Genomic DNA, 22,156 nt, shown 5'->3' with positions numbered 1-22,156 from the left:
TAATAAAGAGATAGTTGACAAGTTAGTAGAAAATGACCAAAAATTGGGATCTGCTGGATTGCAATATTGAAATCAATGCCCTAAAACGACACATGAAAACAACTTGTTTATTCCCTCTTAACTTTGTTGTGTTTCCAAATGTTGTTGGTGAGAAAACCAAACCCTTTTATAATTAAGAAAACAATGTCAGATTAATTTCAAACGGAAAACAGAGGTTGGATTGTCCTTGTCCATTTACTAATGTCGACAAATTGTGTGACATAATATTCCCTAGGAGGCTAGGCTCTAGCCTCTAGCTGTAGTAATTTTGCACTAATATTCCCATTCCCATTCCCATTCACCTTTTCACCAAATGATACAACTACAAAATGAAATTAAGCCTGAGCACTATTTTGCATTGGCATAGTAGTATTGCAGTTTGCAAATGCAAGCCCACCTTATCAGCAAAATAAGTAAAAGACAATAGCAATTAGCAATATTGTATCTCAGACTCAGTACTACAACCAACTTTCTCACCTTCTGCTCTACATGCCCTCTAAGGCTCTCTAAACTCTAAAATGAGGAATTATGAGTATGAATGTCACTTCTTTATCAGCAACCCAATGCCCAAAATTGGAAAACAAAACACAACCTCAGACCACAAATTTGGGGGCGCGAGGTTTTGAATCTTCCTTCACAGCATCTCCTGTTTTGCAAAACCATAAAATTACAAGCAATGAGCCAACACAAAATCGAACCCAAAATTGGTGAAGTTTCAAAAACTAGCCAATATTTATGCCATTTAAGGACTTTTTAACCTTTTTTTTTAGAGTTTTGGAAAGCCCAAGGAAAGCTCGAACACCATTCGAGAAATGCAAACAAGGTTAAAAGTCTTAAATGCAAACAAAAAATGACTATAATTTTCAAAATTTCTCGCTAAATTTTCTAATCCCTAAAAGCAAATATAAATGCAAACAGACTGATAGTACCGATTTGGGAAGCAGGAGCTTCGCCGTAGATGGCTTTGAGTCTGGAAAGTGGGACAACGGCGGCGTCCATGGCGGCCTCTGCGAAGAGCTGCTGCTTCCAGTCCCACATGGTCTGCTTGGCGGCCTTGTTCGATTTGATCAGCGACGCCTTCTCCGCCTCCAGGCCTTCGATGTCGTTTTGCTGCTTCACCGACCTCACGCTCAGCGCGATAAACGACCCCACCAGGAACACGTTTATCACCGTGTTGTTTCTGCTCGCTCTCATTGCAGCGTTCACCGCCTTGTTAGCGAACTCCATTATTGTGGAACTTGGGAACTGGAAGCATACGACACCACGCTGGTTTGGAAGATGGAAGGCCAAAAGACTTGGACGTGGGCTTTGACAATTATCAGAGCACGGACGGGTCCAACGACATGTCGCAAAATGTATTTTCCATTATTAAGGGCCTGCGTGCACTGCCTGGCTGCATGTCTTAACTCCTAAACCCATTTTTGCTTTGGGCCTTTTCTGGTTTCTTCATATTTTTCTACTTTATAAAGTTGGGGGGGGGGGGGGGGGGGGGGGGGGTTTAGGGTTTAAAAATAACTAAACGAAATTTTAAATTCTTTTTTTTCTTTCTAATTGCCCAAAAGCCCCAAATTTCAATTAATAATAAACTTTTTTTTCCTCTTTTTTTTTTTTTTTTTTCTCTTCTTTTTTTTTCTTTTCTTTTTTTTTTCTTTCTTTCCTTTCTCTTTTCTTTCTTCCTTTCTTCCCGTATCTCTCTGTTCTCTCTCTCTCTCTCTCTCCGATCGTTTTCCCCAAAAAATTCGCCGTCGTCCGGAGGCCAACGACGACAAGAGTACCACCAAAAGGTTCGTCTTCTTCTACTCTCCCTCCTCGTGTCTCTCTCTGTCCCAGATAACCGTCGATCATGGCGAATCGAAGCCACAGGGCCGACAGCCACTCCGGCGGCGATCTGCCTATCCCGGCGAAGTTGAGATGCCGGGTGTCACGGGCTCACTTTTCAAGCAGCGGAATTTGCCCGTGCGGCGCCAAGATTTTTCTGAATCAAGGCCAGCCATCCTTTCTCTATACTCTTTTTAAGATTTCGACCCATTCGTTACCTTCTCGAGGTTTGCCAACAAGAACTACTCATCTCGAGTCTCGCTCGTAGTGACTATACGATTGCTTCCTTGTGTCAAGGTTCTCAGCCAAGACACTCGATCGCCCGATCGATAGGTTCTTATGACGCCGGCATTCCATTCTCACATGTCGGGTCTTACTTTGTTTCCACTCTTGATCGTCATGGCACTAAGGGCTAGCTCGCGCCCATAGTCCTTTCCTCGAGTTAAACATGCAAGCCAACTTGCAAGCACGCCACCTGAGTGAGCAACTCTCCTTCGATGCCCCACATTAGCTTTCTCTCGTTGGCACGGGGTCGCCCTTCCCGTGCCTGCAAGCATCATGTATTGTGCATGGCCGAACCCAAGTCGATGCCCTCTTTGAGTACTGCATGGCCAATGTGCACCATGAAGTCTCCGGGAGTTCACATCTAGTTGGCGTGATGTGCATACGGCGCGGCATAAGGAAATTCCCCTTGTAGCCTCGTGTGCGCGCGCCCAGCGCAATACAAGCACTCCCGCTCGCTTGTACTGTCCGTGGGACCTCCTGTCCCCCGGAGACACATGACCGCCCTCCGGAAGTCATGTGCTCGCCCCCTAGGTTCCCACAAATTCCTAGAGTAGCTCGCTTAACGCTCCATGGGTGTGGGCGTCGGGGGTGGTGGAGAGCTTGACACCATGTCTCCCCCTAAAGAGCATTTTATGCCTTTCTTCACAAAACAGGAGGGAACATCAACTTGCGCGAGGAGTCATAATTGTCCATAATTAATTCATCCGAACTCCGAATGACGAACCGTCAGTTGCTTTGGACTCATTTCGACCTCCTGGATTTACCGGTATTTTTAGATTTCTAAAATTCCAACTGGAAGACCCCGAAACAGCCAAATTACGAAATTACCCTTCCACGCGCGCAACCCGGCCACTCTTCGCCAAACGGATGCCATTCTCTTGGCAATTGACCCTCCATACTTCATATTAATGTCACGGAAGCACAACTCTAAGTGCGGACCGTGACACCGGGCCTAGTGGGTTTTGAAGCTCTTGCCATTTTGAACATGTTAGTGGCCTCTGATTATTCATCGGACCACTGTATAAGGCAAATCGATGCCGAGAAGCCAGCGGCGAGCCGACAGCCACTCCGGCGGCAATCTGCCTATCCCGGCGAAGTTGAGATGCCGGGCCTAGTGGGTTTTGAAGCTCTCATCATTTTGAATATGTTGGTGACCTCCGATTATTCATCGGACCACTGTACAAGGCGGATCGATGCCGAGAAGCCAGCGGCGGCTCCAGCGCACGATTACGGAGGCCGAAAATTTCGCCGAAATTTCAAAATTTTCGGCGAAATCGTCGAAATTAGGACGAAATTTTGATAGTGTTGTGTTAAAATTTCGAAACCCCCAAAAATCGAAATTTTCGGTGAAATTTCACCGAAAATTTCAAAATTTAATACCTTGATTATACCATATAAAATTATTATCATTATGAAAAATAATTTTTTCTATTGAGAGGTGTGGAGTCCACATCCGTGTTCAGTGTTGTAAACAATACTTTGATTTTGTCAATATTTCTAGGAACAAAAGTACCACACTTAGGTGCAAGTTGGACTAGAAAATTCGATTCCAGTCCAGAAATTTTCAATTTTGGCACACTCAAATCAAATAATAAATACCGAAATTTGAAAATGCTTTTATAAATTTGGATTTGATCTGAATTTTAATATGAAAATTTCTGAGGTTTTTTCTTTTTTGGACGCATTTTGATCCGATATTGGTATCGAACCGGACCAGGCCGGTCCTTGACCCAAAAAATTAGGCCCGGGCCTAGTTGCAAGAGGCCCGATTCTTGCATCACTGCCTTTCACTTTGCAAAACAGGCGCGTTTAAACACGCGCACCAAAGGCGGGAGCATCCCCGCTTAAAGCCCACTTGAGTCTCAAGTCTTCTTCTCACGCTGTTAGCTCACTCTCCATCGAGCCTGAGTACACGGTTTTCCATTTGAGCAAATACCTTTGCATAACCGCCAAAACCCTCATCCCCAACTGAATTAGGGTTTTTCTCAGATTCGCAGATTCACTGTCTCAATGGACGAGTCCGCGATGCAACTGATCTCTGAAATCGGCACCCAACTCCGCAAACAAACTCGCCCAAACAAGGATTTCATCGTCAAATCGCTGCGTGTAAGCCATTTTCCTCACATATACATGCGCTAGTTTGTTTGAATTATTCATTTCGTTAGCACAGCGATTGCGATTGCAAGTGGTCATGTGGTTTTGTTTGTGTTTGAATTGTACAATTCGATGGCATAACAATTGCAATTGACCATGTGGTTTTGTTTATTTGTATGTTTCGCTTGGCAGCAAGCTACCAGCGCTTTGTCACAGCTAGAACAGCCTTCGCCGGAAGGTGCCAAAAATTTAGAAGCCACCAAGAAGCTGCTAGAAGCCTCCATAAAGCCCCTGGCGGCCATTGTTCCTGGCTTGCTTAAGCATAAAGATAAGGATGTCAGGCTTCTGGTAGCCATCTGTGTCACTGAAATTTTTCGGGTCATGGCACCCGAACCGCCTTTCATGGACAAATATCTCAGGGTAACAACTTCCCATGTCACATTTCACTGTGTGTGTTGCTGTGTACTCATCATTGCAAGTTATTTTATACTCCCTTCTTTCATTTCAGGATATTTTTAATCTTATCCTCAGCGTGTTTGCGGAGCTAGCTGATACCATGAGTCCACTCTTTTCAAAGAGGGCTAAAATCGTACAGACTGTTGCTCGATGTAAATGTTGTGTGATCATGTTGGATATTGACTGCAATGATCTAGTTATCGAATTGTTCAATATTTTCTTCTCTGTTGTGAGGTTATGATCCTTTCTCTGCTTCTCTAGTTTTTAACTTTTCTTGCTACTTTTCTATGCTTTGTTTTTTATTTTCTAGGTAACTCTACTGTACATTTCAATGATCTGGCCTCTTCTTATTTAATAATTGTGAAGGAATCAGCAATTATCCTGTTACATTGTATGATAAGATATCAAATTTATTGGAACAAAAAATTTGCTACTGGCATGCTTGTCCTGCAACCTGTATGGTTAGAACATGCTTTATTTTTATGTTTACGAAGTTATATGTTTCTGAGATTAGAGTCCCCATGAAATTTATTAGAGGTCAATTTGTTATTTTTTTTAATTTATTTAAGTACCGGCTTAACTTTGATGGCACTGACAATTATAGCTTGCAACTTTTTTTCCTGTAGAGAACATCATGAACAGAGCTTGATCAATGATGTTTTGTCTATAATGGCTCATATACTAAATGAGGAAGCTTCTCAGCCACTTTTGGATGTGGTTCTCCGAAATCTTGTGGAGGGAAAGGTGAGTGTTAGAGCATGTGCTTCAAATTTTAGTAGAAATGTTATTTTGCATAATGAACTAGTCATGTGTTTTTTATTTCAAAATATATTCTTTGGTATTTTTAAGTAGAACGGTTGTCATATCCATGATTGTTACAATGATCTTTTTGTATGCACATTTATTTATTTTCATCTATATGAGGTAACATGTGGAGTTGTGAAGCTATGGTTTTAAAATGTTGCACGCTTCTTATGCATCATTGAACATAAAAAAAAAGGCTTTTGTTCAATGCTCATTAATCTATTTCCATTGTTACATTTTATTGGCCAGTTGAATTGTAGTGTGTGCATATATATATTTAATGAATTATGCTATTGTAATTTTTATATACATGATTATACATTTTACGATATAATTTTGTTTGATGAAACAAACAGAGCCTAAACCATGTAATGCTTTTTTTATATGTGCTAATTCCCTATATCTAATTAACTTCATTTCCTCTTAAATACAATTTTGTTTCTTATTTTACTTTTTACAGGATGTAGTCTCTGCTTCTTCTCAGCTTGCAGTTTCCGTGATCCAAACTTGTGCAGAAAAACTTGAGCCCTTGGTTTGTGGTTTTTTAACATCTTGTATTTTAGATAGAGATGCTGTTGCGAGTGACCTCAAGGAATTTTACCACGAAATCATTTTCAAAATTTTGGAGTGTGCTCCTCAGATGCTTCTTGCTGTCATCCCAAATTTGACTCAAGAATTACTTGTATGTCTTCTTGTCTAAGATCATTTTGTTTCAGCTTTATCATTTCATCCTCATGGCATTGGCCATTATGTGTGTCCTCCTCAAAGTTCTCTTATGCTTCTTGTGCTTTGAAAGGGATAATTAAATATCACTTGACTCTGATTATTTCTGCAGACTGATCAGGTTGATGTCCGAATAAAAGCTGTTAATTTAGTTGGAAAACTCTTTACACTGCCTGAACACCATATTGCACAGAAATATAATGACCTCTTCATAGAGTTTTTGAAAAGATTCTCTGATAAATCTGTGGAAGTTAGAGTTAGTGCTCTACGATGTGCCAAAGGTTGCTACATGACCAATCCCTCTGGGCCAGAATCACAAGAAGTTCTCTGTAAGTTGTTGAGCAATTTTTTTTCCTGTATAAATTCTGATTATGTAATTCCCAGAATTTGATTTATTCCTCATTTGTTGATGTATCAGCTTCCCTTGAAGGTCGACTACTAGATTTTGATGATAGAGTGAGAACACAGGCAGTGATTGTTGCCTGTGATCTTGCCATGTATAATCTGAAATGTTTTCCTCCCAAACTAATATCTCAAACTACTGAAAGACTTCGGGACAAGAAGGTATTTCTACAACAAAAAGTTTCAGTTTGCTAAATTACAGTTTTTGGCTTGCATTAATATATTGTTTGCTTTATTTGCAGATATCTGTTAGAAAGAAGGCTCTGCAGAAGTTGATGGAAGTGTATCGATATTACTGTAACAAATGTTCTGAAGGCTTAGCAATAAATGACCACTTTGAACAGATTCCATGTAAAATCTTGAGGCTCTGCTATGATAAAGATTGTAAGGAGTTCAGGTCTGATTGCTCACATGTTTTAGTTTCTTAAATTTAAATCAACGTTTTACAATGTTGTATTTGACTAATATCATTACTTATATTATTATACTTCAGGTTCCACAATATGGAGCTTGTACTTGCAGAAGATTTATTTCCCGCTTCTCTTTCAGTTGAGGAAAGGACAAGGCACTGGATCCATTTGTTTTCCCTTTTCACCCCTCTTCATATAAAGGCTTTGAACTCTATTTTATCTCAGAAACAAAGGTATTATTACCAGCTTGCTCTTGCTATGATTAAGGTGAAAATCTTGTTCCTTTACAAGGTGCGAATGTTTTGTAGGTTGCAAAGCGAGATGCGAAAATATTTAGCTGCACGAAAGAAAGAGAAGGTACAATACTTGAAAAACATGCATTTAACTTTGGCTTATTTATTGCTAGCGAAATACATTGTGCACTGTCCATTATTGACATAACATGTATTCCTTGGGTCAATTGATGTAATTTTCTGGAAAAGCATGCTTAACTAATATGTTTTCAATATTCTTATTATTGTTTTCTTTTGTGGAAAATTTTAATATCGTTATCACTATTTATGATTTTAGAGTAGATTTGAGTCCCTTTATGAGTATAGTTATTGCTTGAGGCTGGATTGTTATTCAAAATTAAAAAGTGAAAAATCTTGGTAAGGCAACTTGTTCTTACAGATCCTTCGTTGAATATCCATAATTGTCAGCGATGTAGGTATTACAAGCAATTGGTTCCCCTCTTTTATGAATATCGGTTTACCATGTGGAAGATTTTTTACATTTCTTTTTTGCACGTGATTTAGGTATTTCTAGTAATAGAAGTGTGTCCAAGTGTTCAATCAAATATAATACTTTGATAACTGTTACATTTTCAATCAAGTTGTTCAGATCTCCTAGAGGCCCAAAATGTGTCTTTGCCTAATTACAAACTTTTTTTTTTCTTTCCTGAAGAATCATAAAATAGTTGATCTTGTTACACTTCCTCTTGAGTCACATTACTGCACCAAATTTCCATTGCTTTTGGCATATATCATGGTGCACCTGCATGTGAATAATGTTACATGAAATCTTTGGCTAGAGACTAAAGCTACACACAATAAATTTAATAATTAGTCCTTGTATTTTGACCTTATCAAAAAGTTGTTTAGGGTGTTCAATGAAGATTTTTTATATTTCAATTTTTGAATTTTGTTGCAATTGGAGAAAGTTCTGTAAAAGTTGTCATTGTGTCTGCAAACAGTTGGATGGCAGCTTTACACTTCTTGGATATACTTAATAGTTTTGAATAATTGAGACACCAGACTTTATGTTGCAGGGGAATAATCCAGAAGAGATGCAGAAGATATATAAAACGTCGTTCTTGAAAATGGCAGTCTCCTTTTCGGATCCTTCCAAGGCAGAAGAGTGCTTTCACAAATTGAACGAAATGAAAGATAATAATATTTTCAATTCGCTGGCTTTATTATTGGATGAACTGCTATTTACAGATGCCCGGACCTGCAGAGTGCGTCTATTTACCTTTACTTTTAATTAAAATGGTCGTGTGGAATCCCATGTTCCTCTTTTAATCAGTTCTACATCATCTTAATGTGCATTAAGGTTAACATATGTTGTCTTTATTTGTTATTTTAGTTTTTTATTGAGCAAAATAGTCATTGAACTTTTAGCTGTTCCTTGCCTTGGAATTTATAGGGAGACAAGGTTTATAATAAACAAAGTAGTGGGCAGTATGTGAAACCAACAACTTTTCAACGTATATAAAAGATCTCTCTTGGAGAATTTTGAATAGATGAGATTGGCAGCAAGTGTGTGTATGGTACATAATCTGTGTGTGCGTGTGTTTGTTGTAGATAAACAGATCAGTGGCTAACAATGAATAACCTGGATTTCTCATGCCTCATGTGGTAAAGATAGAATTTGCAGAAACACTTTAGAGTGGTTTGTGTATCTGTAATTCAGGACGTTTTGTCTGGTTGACTTATATTGCAAAGCTAACCTGCAAGGCTGCTCTTTTAAATATTTGGCTGCATGGATCCTGCATTTTATTATGATTTCTTATTTTGCAAAAAAACTATTTACTAACAAAGGTTGTTTAAGACATTTGCTTTCTTTCTTAGTAAGATTTATCTCGAGTTTAGACTTTCTGCCCCGGAATGTCTTGTTATCTGTATTTTTCTTGTCATTATCGTTGTGAGTTGAACTTCTTAGGTGATTATGACAGAACTGTTCAGTCATGTGTTTAGAAAAGCAGAGCTAACTTTGTGTGTTAAATTCCATGTGTATTATGATATGGGGAGGGCAAAAACATGTATTGACTATACACAGGTTAAAAAAGATATGATTTATAGAATCTGGCTTTCAATGGAGAAATATGTTGGAATAAGATCATATATTCAGGCCTATATTGGTAAGTCTTTGTTGAGTTGGGGTAAAGTGCACAATGCTTGTCACTGATAAGGTTCAACTTTTACTTTTGAGAAACTTCAACATCTGAAGAAATGCTGTGAAGAGGCAGAACTTGATTTGTGTATGAAATTCCAATTCTGAGATAATGCTTAATTGGGTTTAGTTTAATCATACAGCTACAGTAATATGGAGTCATCCGAAGCTTTTTAGGAAACCCAGAAACACATTATCATTCTCTCTGGTCATAGCTAAAATTATGTGAAGATCACTAGTTCACCCATGATAAGAGAATTTCCACTCATATTTGTCTTTGAATAGAGGTCCTCTTTGAGCTTTCAGTGGTCTGAGGCCTGGGAGACATGTCCTGAGTGTTGACCTGAAGCATTTGAAGGGATCTTAAAAGCTTAGGCCCGTGAGAAGTCTTGGGTTGAATAAAATTAGTTCAAGTGTCAAGCACCATCTAATTATGCTATCATGAGTTCATTGCTTCATTGAATTAGAGCCATGATAATTGGTCTTGTTTATACTCCTATGAGTGAGGTCAACTTTTTGTTTCCTTAGATTGACTTTATTTCTTTAATTTGACTCATTGCAATTTGGATGGGGAGTTGTTTTATGTTGTGGAGGGCAACTTGGATTTTGGTTTGGTTACTCATGAGATGGTTTCAAGCCACAATCTTCCTGTTTTTATTGGTGATTTTTCTTCTGTCTGATTAAGAAATCTTCTAGTAACAAAATTATAATACATTACCTTTCTCAGTGTTCCTATTCTTTTAAGAATTTTTTTTGTCTACTTATTTATTTTCAGGACAAGTTTCTGAATATGATTGGAGAGAAACATCAGAATTTTGAGTTTTTACGAACACTCTCCTCAAAATGCTCTTATAATATATTCAGCTCAGAGCATGTTCGCTGCATTCTAGATATTCTTTCCAGAAACAGTTCTGGAAACAAGCACTTGGAGGCTTCTTCTGTCCGACTTCTTCTGGTAAGAATATTTTTTCCTAAGTGGATATGAATGATGCCTTTCCTCGTCTGAAGAGAAAAACTTTTGGAAGTGAACATTTAAGTCTATACTGAGTTTGTGTGCTTGAAAAGACAAACCCGTCCATGCAAGGGAATGGCCCTGAGGACACTTTACATTGGCCAAGCACAAAAATACTTTCATAATTCATAAACATGAGGAATCATCACGAATTATCATTGTTGTTGTTGTGGTTACCAAGGCATATCATTCTGGCATGGATGAATCTCAAGGCTTGAATTTTATGATTTAAGAGTGCCATGCCTTAGACTAAGTTTCATTTCACTTAAGGCTGTGGTTAGGTGGTAGGGTCAACTTTTGGTTGAATTTTTCTGTCACTATATTAAACCTAAATTGGTTTCTTACATTGCTATTGGGACAAAGCTTAAGAAAAGGGGTCAATTTCCTGACGAGGACAGGATATTATTAAAGCTTTGTTTATATAAGTTAGAATTTACCTTTCTATTGAATTTAGCCTTGCATCTATGTTTTATAACAAAAGAGGAGTGAGGAAGATGGAGGAAAACAAATTTGGAGGTTGAACGGGTTGTATGACCAAGTACTATCTCAGAGTCTAGTGGGAATAATTTTGTCCCTTCATTGTTTGAAAGTGTCTTGCATTATAATAAAGAAGCATAATTCGTTATTGTAACTTTTTATTGAAAGTTACTTCCTTTTTTTACCTGGTTCAGGCAATTACTAGCCTTTTCCCCACACTCCTGAGAGGTTTAGAAAGGCGATTTCAGATGTTATTAGAGGGGAGCAACCCAATCAATGATAAGTTGATTGAAGTGTTAGCCAAAGCAGGCCCTCATATATCTTTCAAACTCAGGTAATTTCGGCAGTCTTTTTTTCTTATTCTTGTATTTATACTTTGTAGCAAATTTTCCAACAGGATGGAGTTTTATGTTCCAATGGAGGCTTTATTGGGTAGGGTTTTCCAAATTTCTCTATTTTCTTACGTTGATTTGGTCACTCATTCAATTCTGTATGTTTCTTTGTTGTTGAATTGGTTTTTTATTTTTATTTTTAAATTCAATAATTAATAGAAAGAGCTTGTGCACGGCTGCAAGAAATTCAGGGAGTATATAGAAGAGTTGATTAATGCCATGTTCAAATGAAGGATTTTTCTTATTAAAAAAAACATATGCATGGATTCCAAAAATCAAGTTTTGCCAATTTCTACTGGGTGTGTGTAACCATTCCTTACGCATATGACAACAGTAACTGGTTAAATTACACCTAGCTTTGCATGCGTGCTTTGTTATTTGGCTTCTAACCCTTATTCTGTTTACACATTAAATATCCCTTTGGCAACAGTTAATTGATAAATCTCTAAATAGATGTTTTTCCTCCCCATCCTTAGTTGGCATATTTTGAAAGTCAAAAGTATGATTCTTTTATGAATAAAAACATTCAAAAGTGTAGATCGATCTATTTGATTGTGATCTCTATACTTAATTTTCAAAGCAACTGCCATGATGGTTAACTGTATTGCTAGCTTACTCCTTTCTAAGCCATCTTTTCTTTCTCTTGTAGTTTTTTTAGGGACTTCATCTCTAAGTTTTCTCCCTTTCTGTTCAATATAAAGCATTTTGTAACCTAAACCTGGTTTTTCAGAATGTTTTGAGAGTAGCTGCAGCTTTTTTTTCTTCCTTTGTAGTGAAATCTACCCTTTTCTGGAGAGGGTTTGTCTGGAGGGCACTCGTGCTCAGTCAAAATATGCTGTTTCAGCGATTGCTGCATTAATTGATACTTCTAATCAAGACTATTTCTCAACACTATGCAAGGTATGCTTAGCTCAAGTTTTTGGAGTTTTAGATTTGTTTATCATTGTGTATCCTTAAGCGTCACATAAACCAAGTGCTGTAAGATACAGTCATTTTATGTTTTTACAGTCACATAGAGTTTTGCGGTTTTCATTTTCCTCCTACTAATGGTTGTTAGCTATATTGGGTCACCATTTCTTATACATGCATGCCTTTATATATATATGGATGCATATTTTTTATTCTTCATTTACCAACTTGAAAAAGGTTTAGCTTAAGTGGTTAGGGTCATATGTATTACAGGTGATGGGATCAGCACTTTAATATGGATACAAAATATCACAATTGGAATGAAATCGTGGACTAGGCCAGTAGGCCTTTTACTATAAGCCTTAACTTTGGCTTGAATTTTTGTTGGGCCATATGATTCAAAATTCCTGGTCCACACCCTATGGATTTTTGGCTAGGTTGAGTAGGATGTCCTGGCGGCACGACCACGGATACCCACAGTAGTTGGATTTTCTTGAGTTTCCTTTGGCATGAATTTTATTAATGTGTGATCTTGTAACCAGAGCATGTCTAGTTACATTTTCATCTAGAAAAGAAATAAATTGTAGAAGTGTTAAAGAGAAGAATGATCTCATTTCAGGGAAAAGAAGGGAAGTAGGAAATAGCTACAATATTAGTGAAACAAGAACATGAGCACAATTGGAATGAAATCGTGGACTAGGCCAGTAGGCCTTTTACTATAAGCCTTAACTTTGGCTTGAATTTTGGTTGGGCCATATGATTCAAAATTCCTGGTCCACACCCTATGGATTTTTGGCTAGGTTGAGTAGGATGTCCTGGCGGCACGACCACGGATACCCACAGTGGTTGGATTTTCTTGAGTTTCCTTTGACATGAATTTTATTAATGTGTGATCTTGTAACCAGAGCATGTCTAGTTACATTTTCATCTAGAAAAGAAATAAATTGTAGAAGTGTTAAAGAGAAGAATGATCTCATTTCAGGGAAAAGAAGGGAAGTAGGAAATAGCTACAATATTAGTGAAACAAGAACATGAGCAGGTATAAGCTTAGGAGGACTTAGCAGCTAAGGTCCAGTTGGGCGGGGGGAATCTTATGCATAATTTTTTAATGTTACAGAATTAAGCTTTGCTTAGTTGGGTGCCCACAAACAAAAGGAAGCTCTTAGTTGTCACCATAGGCGGACCTTCGTTTAGTTGGGCTCCCTCAAATAGTCTAATTCTCACTTGAGTGTTCCATGCTTTCTGGTTGTTACTTGTTAGTAACCCAAAACAAGAAAAAAAAAAAACCTAATTCCCAGGACCTAAAGGAGAGCTCCATCTCTCCTAGGGCTCCAATTGTTCTTCCATATTTCAAACCTCCATTGCTCTTAAAGAAGAAAAATTCACTGCGCAACTTGCTTCTTGGTTTTATTTTGCAACAGTTATTGCATATTTCAGATTTTCAGATTTTTCTGGTTAGTTAGCTCTCAGCCTGCTTCTCTTTCAATTGTTTAGTTATACTTTATACCATGTTTAAGTTTACCTTAACGAGGGTAAAATCCCAAGTCTTCCATTTGGTGTAAGCTCACTGATTATATATGTCTCCTCTCTCTCTCTCTCTCTCTCTCTCTCTCTCTCTCTCTCTCTCTCTCTCTCTCTCTCTCTCTCTCTCTCTGTGAATACTAAATAGTTTCAAAATTGTCAGATTTGATTTAAAGTGGCGTGAATACTACAAATCTGTAGTGACAATCAACTTGTGTTCATCATGTCTAGGAACTTGTGGATTCTCTACGTAGTGGGTTGAACATACCAACGGTGTTACAGTCCTTGGGGTGTCTTGCACAGTATTCTGTTTCAACATTTGAAAATCGAGATGGAGAGATCACTCCTTATATATATCAGAAAATTTTCCAAGTAAGACGTCAGCTGTGAGAGATATATATGTGTATATATATACTCGCTGTTTTTGAACTTTGTTGCATGCCAGAATGTAGTAGATGTTGAATATTAATTTTTTTAAAATAAGGATTTCAAATATTGTTGCTGAATTTTTATTTGCTTCAAGTGCTTTTGGAAAATTGTTGGTCAAATGTGTGAACTTCTTTTGTGTAGGTGGATTCTTCAGATTATGTAGATTCATTCGATGATGTGTCCGGGTGTAGCAATTCTTGCAAATTAAAGGTGGGTGATAGGAATAATTTCACTGAATGTATTAGTTTTTGGTTCAGCTGCTAATGGTTTTTACCATGAAGGATCTGATTTGCTGTCTAGTGTCCTGGGAATTTGTTCTTTGATTGTCTTGATCCCTGCTAACATAATTTCTTGTTGAAAAAAAGGTTTGAACGGAATAATTGAATTGATTTTGGAATGTTAACAGATTAAATAAATAAATTAATGTGCGATAACAAATTTGATACTTAATGAAGGCTGAAAAGCCTTTTCTTATCATGGCTTTTTGTATAAGCAAAAACTTGAGTTGAGCTGTGAGTGGGATTTAATGAGATAAGGTTGACATTTTAGTGGGTAGTGGTTTATTGAGTTTCTTTGCATGAAAAATTGCTTTGTTTTTATACAAATTAGTTTAATGCAGTTATTGTTGAGATATATTACCATACCTTTGTCACTGAAGTGCTTCGGTTGGCATATAGGATGCTTGTTTTGTTTTTTATTTTGTGTTTGTTTTGTTTTAAATGCTTTGCACTGGTATAGTTTGCAGGAGTGCTTATAAGTAGCCTAAGTGATTAATTTATGTTAATAAACAATTTAGAATGGTTGTTTTCAGAAGGAATAAATCTCTTGTTAGGGGCCTATATGAAAGAAGATGCTTGAATCTGTGGCAAAGCAACGATCAACCTACTAAGGGTCCAAAATCTCGATTGATGATTATATAAATTTAGTTAGGCTGTATAGAAATTGCGCCTTCTTATGGATGTCTCAATGGTTGCACTGGTTTAATCGCTTGTTTTACAGATATATGGGCTGAAAACACTTGTCAAGAGCTTCTTGCCACATCGGGGAACTGATATCAAACGGAAAATTAATGAGCTGTGGGACATTTTGTCATCAATGCTGCAAAAGGGTGAAACTGTTGACGGTATCATCTCATGGTAAGATTTCATATCTTCATTCTGGTCAGCTCAAGTGAAATTGAGGAAGAAAGTAAAATAGCTGAATTATTGACTACAATTTTATTATTTGTATGTATCCTTGCGTTGAGTTTTTATTGATTTCTTGCTTATACTAGATTGTTTTAGACATTGCATTGACTTTTGATTAGCATCTGTGTGGTGCTTGAATGAAACAATAAAATAGGTTATATTTTGTTTTTGTAAGCACGAGTGGTTTAAGTTTAATCTTGGGAGAGGGATGCTTTAGAATCTTTGATGAAAATTTTCAAATTCACACTAAGATCAGAGAGAAGATTCGCAAGCTTTTACTGAGACTGATGCTTATTATATTAGCCAATAGATACATGCCAGTGTAAAGAGGCTACAATTTCCAGCATTATGTTGTGCCTATAAGATCATTATAGTCATTGCTGAATTTTGTTTTATTTTTTACTTGCTTGTCAAAAGTATCTCTGGACATTTCTTGCACTCATTTGGTTTTACTTATTGTGCAATGCAGTGAAAGTGATAAGGCTTGTATCAGAGTAGCTGCTGCAAAGTCTGTTCTCAGGCTTTCCCGAAGATGGGATTTGCATATTTCTCCAGAGATCTTTCGCTTTACAATTTCAATGGCAAAGGTATGTCAGTTTGGTTGTGCTTTAAAAACAGGCCACATAATTTATGTTTTCATTGATTGGGAATAGTTTGTGTTTCCCTTCGTTGTGATTGGGAATGGGAATAACATCCACTTTTTGGGAAGATGGTTGTGTTGGTGATTCATCTTTGCACTCTTTATTTCGTCATCCTTACAGCCTACAGGTCCTCTTTAAGTCAGAACACACTAATTCACTTCTAACTTCCTTTCACCTTCTTGAGCTTTGTCTTTGAATTTGACCTTCAGAAGCAACTTGAATGATAGGGAACTCACAGAGTTTTCAGATTTGTTGTCTTGAACAAATAATATCTCCTTGAGTTCAGTCCAGTCCGAAAAATAGATGTTTGACCATCTGTGGGTTTTATATAACTCTTCTTTTCCTTTCTATGTTGGGAAATCCAGATGAATCTGTTTTGGGCTTTATAATATGATTTCAAAAACTGTTGTACCTACTAAAATGAAAATTCTTATGTGGTTGGTGGCACATGGTAAGAGACCCTACATGCTTCATTATTTCCACATTGGTGTGTTTTGTGCAAAAATGCGAGTGGGATTATCAATCACATCTTTTTATATTGCTTTTTCTTCACAAATGTGGTGTAGGTTGTTGCATGCGTTTGGTGTGGTGTGGGTTTGGCCTGGAAGTTATTCTGTGTCACCTGGAGACTTCTTGGGGGCAAACAAGAAGGCTTTTTACTCTTAGGCATTGTGTTGTGTTAGCCTCTATTTGAAGTGTTTGGTTGGAAAGGAATAAAAGAATTTCGACAGTAGGGTAGAGGAGTTGGATTTTATTTGGGACAACTCGAATATCTAGCCTTTCTGAGGTGCCGTTGTCTAAGCATTTTAGGGATAGTCCTTTTAGTGTAATTCATCTTCATTGGGTAGGAGTTCTCTGTTGACTGTATCATGAACTTTTATATTAGGTTTTACTCTGATGGACTTCTTGTCCAACTTCTCTTGTTTCCCTTCTCGGTTTCTTATAAAGTTCTTGTTTCCTACAAAAAAGAAATATGAAAACATATTATGGAGTTCATGATGGTTTTGCAGCTGTACATGAATGAGCTTTGATTTTGTGATATTTCTGAGTCTTACAGTGAGTTGTTTCGTTCATAGATTGGTCAAAGAAATGCATTTACAATAAAAAAAAGTTCCTAGATGGCATTGGTGAATCTCCCCATCCTGCATTCGTTATAACTTATAATATATGCATCTGATATCAATCACCAATTAAGGCTTGATTCGGTTGAGTTGAGCTGCATTCTTCACTGTTGCTATAATCTTATTCCTAGTCAAGTGTGATCTCATTATCACTCTTTAATTGTCATTTTAATTATATTTGTGCTCAATTGTTTTCTCCTGACACTTTCCAGGATGACTCTCCTTTGGTTAGAAGATTATTTCTCAATAAAACACACAAATTACTGAAGGAGCATGCTATTCCTAGCAGATATGCATGTGCTTTCGCAATGGCCACCTCAGATTGCCTCAAGGATCTGCAAGATGATGTATGTTAATATGATTTATCTATTCAGTTATTTCTGTAGACTTCTCTTGAATAATGTCTGCTGATACCATTCAATTTAGTCATTAAAATATATGGCAGAATTTGTCGGGGATTACAATAGAGAAGCTCGAGTGCATCAAATATCGGGACCGCAAGAAGGATTAATCACAGACTTTCCAGCATACATAGTGGTATTCATGATCCATCTTCTTGCTCATGATACAGGCTTCCCACCTAAAGACTGCCAAGATGAAGTAATATATGCTCGGTTTTGCAGGTATCATGTACCTTAATTGCATTGCAGATTGTGTAGTACTGATGTATGTAGTTATGGTGACACTCTTTGAATTATGTTTTTTCTTTGCAGTCCACTGTTTATATTTTTGCAGGCTTTACTTAATGCTAGTAATGTTGATGGTGCCCTGGATATAGTCAGGGATGCTGTATTGTATTTGATCTGCATTTTCCGTGCAATTAAGAAAGCTGAGGATGGTATTGATGTTGAAAGGACTCCTGTAAGAATTTCTCTCAGATGATCTTTCCCCTTCATTCACTTTATATTTTATGTTTATATTTATTGTAAGGAGTTTCTTCTTTTGATGCAGAAACTACACATTCTAGCAGACATTGGGTACTCTTTTGTGACATTAACAAATCATAATGGCCTCTCCTCATCACATGCTCCCGGGAAAATTTTGTTACCGTCATCCTTATATAAAGTAAGTCTTGCTAATAAAAATGGTGAAGAATTTTTGAAGAAGATTTTGAAATTCTATTCTTTATCTTTTGGCTGAAAGAATATTTAAAGTTCTAATTAAATGTTCCACAACTCATCACATTTTGATTATTTGTTGTCTGCAGTCTAATTCAAGATGCCTTGCTCAATCCTGTTTTGATGAGCACTTTATCAAAAGAGTGATTCAAATATTTAAATCTAATATCTCTTTGGTATGTATCTCTAAATTTTCTTTACTGCTTCAATCATATGCCCTCAGGATTGTTGTCTTTATGATATCTTCTTCATTTTTTTGTCTTTATGATATCATACGTCCAGCCTGCTAGTGCTGTGCCCAAACATGCGCAAAAGTGTCAAGAGGATAGCACAAAATCTGATGTTATCAAGGACAACACACCTATCTTAGCATCTTGCAAACCAGTTGATTTGTCCAAAGATGGGAGAGCTGAAGCCCGAAAAACTGAGAAGCAAGGCATCATCAGTACAGGACGTGGTCGAAAACGGGCTCTCTCTCCAAGTTCTCCTGGATCAGTTTCATTGCATGAATGTTCCAATATTGATTACCAAAATGGTGTATCCAGAAAATCTGAGATTAATCTGGAGAAAGAACAACTTTCATCTTGTGATTCTGCAGCTACAAAATCTTCTCTAGATGGATCAAATGTCTCAATCCAGAATATCAAAAGAAATACTGTTCCCTTGATGGAAAATGTTAATGTAAATGGCAGCATTTATGAGGAACATTCCAATCACAGCAGAGCGAAGCTCAAGGGCCCATGCAGTTTGAAAGTAAGAATAACTGCATAGATGTAAATTGTTTGGAGGCATATTGTTTTTAGAACTAAATGTCCCCCTGTCTAGATGTACTTTTTATTAATAAAATTTTCCTCATACCATCAAGGTTGTTTAAAAAAGAATTGAAGTAAAGATGTTTTTGCACAGTTGAACAGTGTGTGCTTGTGAAGGCTGAAAGGTGAACTGTATTTGCACAGTTGTTCCAATGATTTTTTGGCTAACTCTGTAGTTTTGATGCAGCAGAATCAAAAGGTGGAGAAGAAAGCTTCTGTAGACACTTCAGCATCAGAAGTTATTGATATGAATGTGGATGTTGTAAGGCTTGCTACTTTTTTCCTTGTTATTATTTCATTTTGCTCTTATATTGAGGTATCAAGTGGAATATTTCCGTGAACTTATCTTTGGATCTTAGCATAACTCATCCTTTTAGTGGAATAAGTTTTTTAGGTAGAGTAGGGTAACTTAACACATCACTTGGCTTAGCCACACCAATGCAGTCCTCAAACAGGGATAATTTGAGCAATCTCTTTAGCTTAGAAAACAGTACAAGCATGAGTACCAAGCAGCTCTCCATAAAGCTTTGTAGCTTCTTGCTTAATAAGCCGAAGATCTTCCAATTTCATCCCTTAACCAGTGTAAAGACATTAAATGGTGTTTGCAACCGTTCCGATCTTAACTACTACAGTTATATTTGTGTGTGTGTGTTTGTGTGGTTATTGATAATATCCCTTGTTTTGTATTTTATTATTTTTGGCTGCTTATTTCAGGTTGCCAGAAGAACTCGAAGACAAAAAAAATTAAATTACCTATGATGCTATTTTCGTTGGATTCTGATTATTGCATTCAGTGCTTTAAAACAGCAACATCTGCAGCTTAAAATTATGACTGGTTGAGAGGCCGGACAGGCATATCAATCCAAGGAATCTTTGGTGCCTTCAGTCTGGTAGAAAGTTCCAACAGGTCATCTTAGACTTTATACCCTTTGCCTTCTGTAAGTAATCACTCTAGATGACTAGATGTCAATGTTGTATATATTCTTGACAAGCGAGCGACACCAGGACAGGTTGGTTGCGTGCATATATCTAGGATTTTTTCTTTCTCTAGTGAAATTTTGTAATGTGTAAAATAAATGAGTATGAACTCCAGTTTCTAATTTCCTATGCCTCCCACATATATGATATATTAAAACAAATACGTTTTTTTTTTAAGAAGTATAAAGAGAGATAATATTGGAAGAAGGTTTGAAAGTTCCTATTAAGTGCAGTTGAAAGTGATCTTACTTGTGCCTTGTGATTAATGCCGTTATCTCACAATTTCTGTTGTTATCATAGTAGTTAGTTTGCCCAAAAGAACTTTTGAATCAAGGAAACAGGTTTCCTTAGCACTCTGCAGTGTTCTCAATACCAATCAATCAGTCTCATTGGATGTAGGTATAGAATGGATGAACTCTGATTACTATGAGAGCACTTTTAATCATATAATCTATTATTTATTTATCCTTTTGAAAGTTTTCAAGGGAAGATTTGAACTTAGGATTTGTGATTACTGACTAATCAGGTCAACACTATACTTCAGCATCTATAATTTAGACAATGTTTATGTCATTTGAACTACAGAGCTAGGAAATTCCATCGGATTGAAGGGCAATTTGGCTTAATAATTTTAAAGTAGTAAAGATATGGTAAAATTCTTTTATCTTACTACATAACCCAATTTATCTCAAGATTTGCATGACGTTGGAGAGAAAAGTTCTGATCCGATAATTTTCTAGTGAAGTTATTCAAGGTAATATATGATGATTTTCTAAGTTATAGCTTGGATACTATGTAGTTATTTGAAGTGTCATCATTGTCTTAAAATGGATACACATTGTTATTTAAAATTTACATTGTTTTACTTGGTTACCCGTTTACTGTAAAACAAGCAACATGGATGGACAAACTTTTTATTTTATTTCATAAAAGCACAAAAAGACGAAGCCTTTTTATTTAAACATATAAGCCATATAAAAGTGGCTTATTTGCATCACCAACACAATCTAAGTCGATCACAAGGAATCCAAAGGCTAAGCAACAATCTTGAAGTGAGTCAGACGCATATAGAAGCCATGTTTCTTGTGATTACAAGTCTCAGATTCAATCACTTTCCTGACTATTCAGTGTTCATTAACCAACTCATCCAACAGCTTTCACGGTTACATCATGAGAAGGGTGAAAAAAGATGGGGATGGAACTATGGAATACCTTTATGTTTCTGCATTCACCATGCTCCACACCTGTCAAAAAAACCATGCTTCATACAAGTTCCCCTAAAAGCTTGGAAACTTCTAAAAACCAACTAAAGCATACCCTTTTTCTTAGAGTACTAGAAACATTCAAGCACTATTCAAAGTTTAAAAAAAGAAAAACCTAGTGTTTTAACTGAAACAATAAAGGAAATTTCTCCCTAATTGCAAAGAACTTCATTATTTTCTTTTGTTTATTATGTCTTCGTCTTTTAATTGGAAAATGCTAGAGACTACAATTGTGGATCACACCTCCCCTTCGCTTGTATAAGTGGGTCCACTTTTATTAAAGATGCAGTCCATAAATCTCGTGAGTAATATAATGCCAAATTTGTTCACTAAACTTAGTTTGCCAAGTGATTCGTTAGTATCTTAATAGCCATAAATAAAGTTTTTAGTTAGTTCAATTTTGAATAAATGAAACACTGCCACATCTTTTAACTAACAAAACTTGAAAAACAAATTTAGTGAGTATAACAAGACTCTTACATGTATTATATACTACCTGATGAACATCCTCAACATACAGATAAAGTTATCCGGAATAAGTTTGACATGAACCCGTGCTCCATCTGATTTTCGCTGCACATTAAGAACAAGAACAAGCTTCGATTTGGTTTAGTTTTTATATAAGAATAATTTATGGCATGTGATTATATTGACAGTCTTTCATATCATAACATAAAAATTTGTTTGGTAAGAGAACATTCTGTTATACAACCACTAGATTAAAAAAAAAAAAAAAAAAACTTAAAATCGGAATAAGCCAACAATATATCGACTCTGCACCATCTCACGTAGTCTTATCTTGTACATGAAGAGCCAAATAAATAAAAAGGAGG

At 36.8% G+C, this 22,156-nt stretch overlaps 2 protein-coding genes across 3 annotated transcripts; one reads left to right on the top strand and one right to left on the bottom strand.

Annotated features, from left to right (window-relative positions):
- Positions 1-250: 250 nt before the first annotated feature.
- Positions 251-1,398, bottom strand: LOC147279311 (uncharacterized). The gene is made up of 2 exons (XM_086252340.1): positions 969-1,398; positions 251-685 (listed from the first exon to the last, which is right to left on the bottom strand). The coding sequence occupies exons 1-2, from the start codon at positions 1,264-1,266 to the stop codon at positions 633-635; spliced, it is 351 nt and encodes a 116-aa protein (XP_086108466.1). The 5' UTR covers positions 1,267-1,398; the 3' UTR covers positions 251-632.
- A 2,635-nt stretch (positions 1,399-4,033) lies between these two features.
- LOC147279310 (ARM repeat superfamily protein) lies at positions 4,034-20,183 on the top strand. Of its 2 annotated transcripts, none has more exons than XM_086251602.1 (26): positions 4,034-4,248; positions 4,429-4,656; positions 4,745-4,926; positions 5,319-5,436; positions 5,957-6,178; positions 6,332-6,548; positions 6,638-6,783; positions 6,864-7,018; positions 7,115-7,264; positions 7,340-7,388; positions 8,341-8,529; positions 10,240-10,419; positions 11,148-11,287; positions 12,119-12,245; positions 14,007-14,147; positions 14,346-14,414; positions 15,204-15,340; positions 15,861-15,978; positions 17,366-17,500; positions 17,580-17,776; positions 17,867-18,014; positions 18,105-18,218; positions 18,361-18,447; positions 18,554-19,024; positions 19,274-19,345; positions 19,798-20,183. In XM_086251602.1, the coding sequence occupies exons 1-26, from the start codon at positions 4,153-4,155 to the stop codon at positions 19,840-19,842; spliced, it is 3,933 nt and encodes a 1,310-aa protein (XP_086107728.1). In that variant the 5' UTR covers positions 4,034-4,152; the 3' UTR covers positions 19,843-20,183. The 2 variants fall into 2 exon arrangements, with proteins under 2 accessions (XP_086107728.1, XP_086107726.1); XM_086251600.1 differs by having other exon boundaries at positions 19,271-19,345.
- The last annotated feature ends 1,973 nt before the right edge of the window (positions 20,184-22,156 follow it).

Source organism: Dryas octopetala, chromosome 7 (genome assembly GCF_963921425.1).
Source record: "Dryas octopetala chromosome 7, drDryOcto1.1, whole genome shotgun sequence".
NCBI classification, from domain to species: domain Eukaryota; kingdom Viridiplantae; phylum Streptophyta; class Magnoliopsida; order Rosales; family Rosaceae; genus Dryas; species Dryas octopetala.
This window is presented reverse-complemented; position numbering and strand designations above follow the sequence as displayed.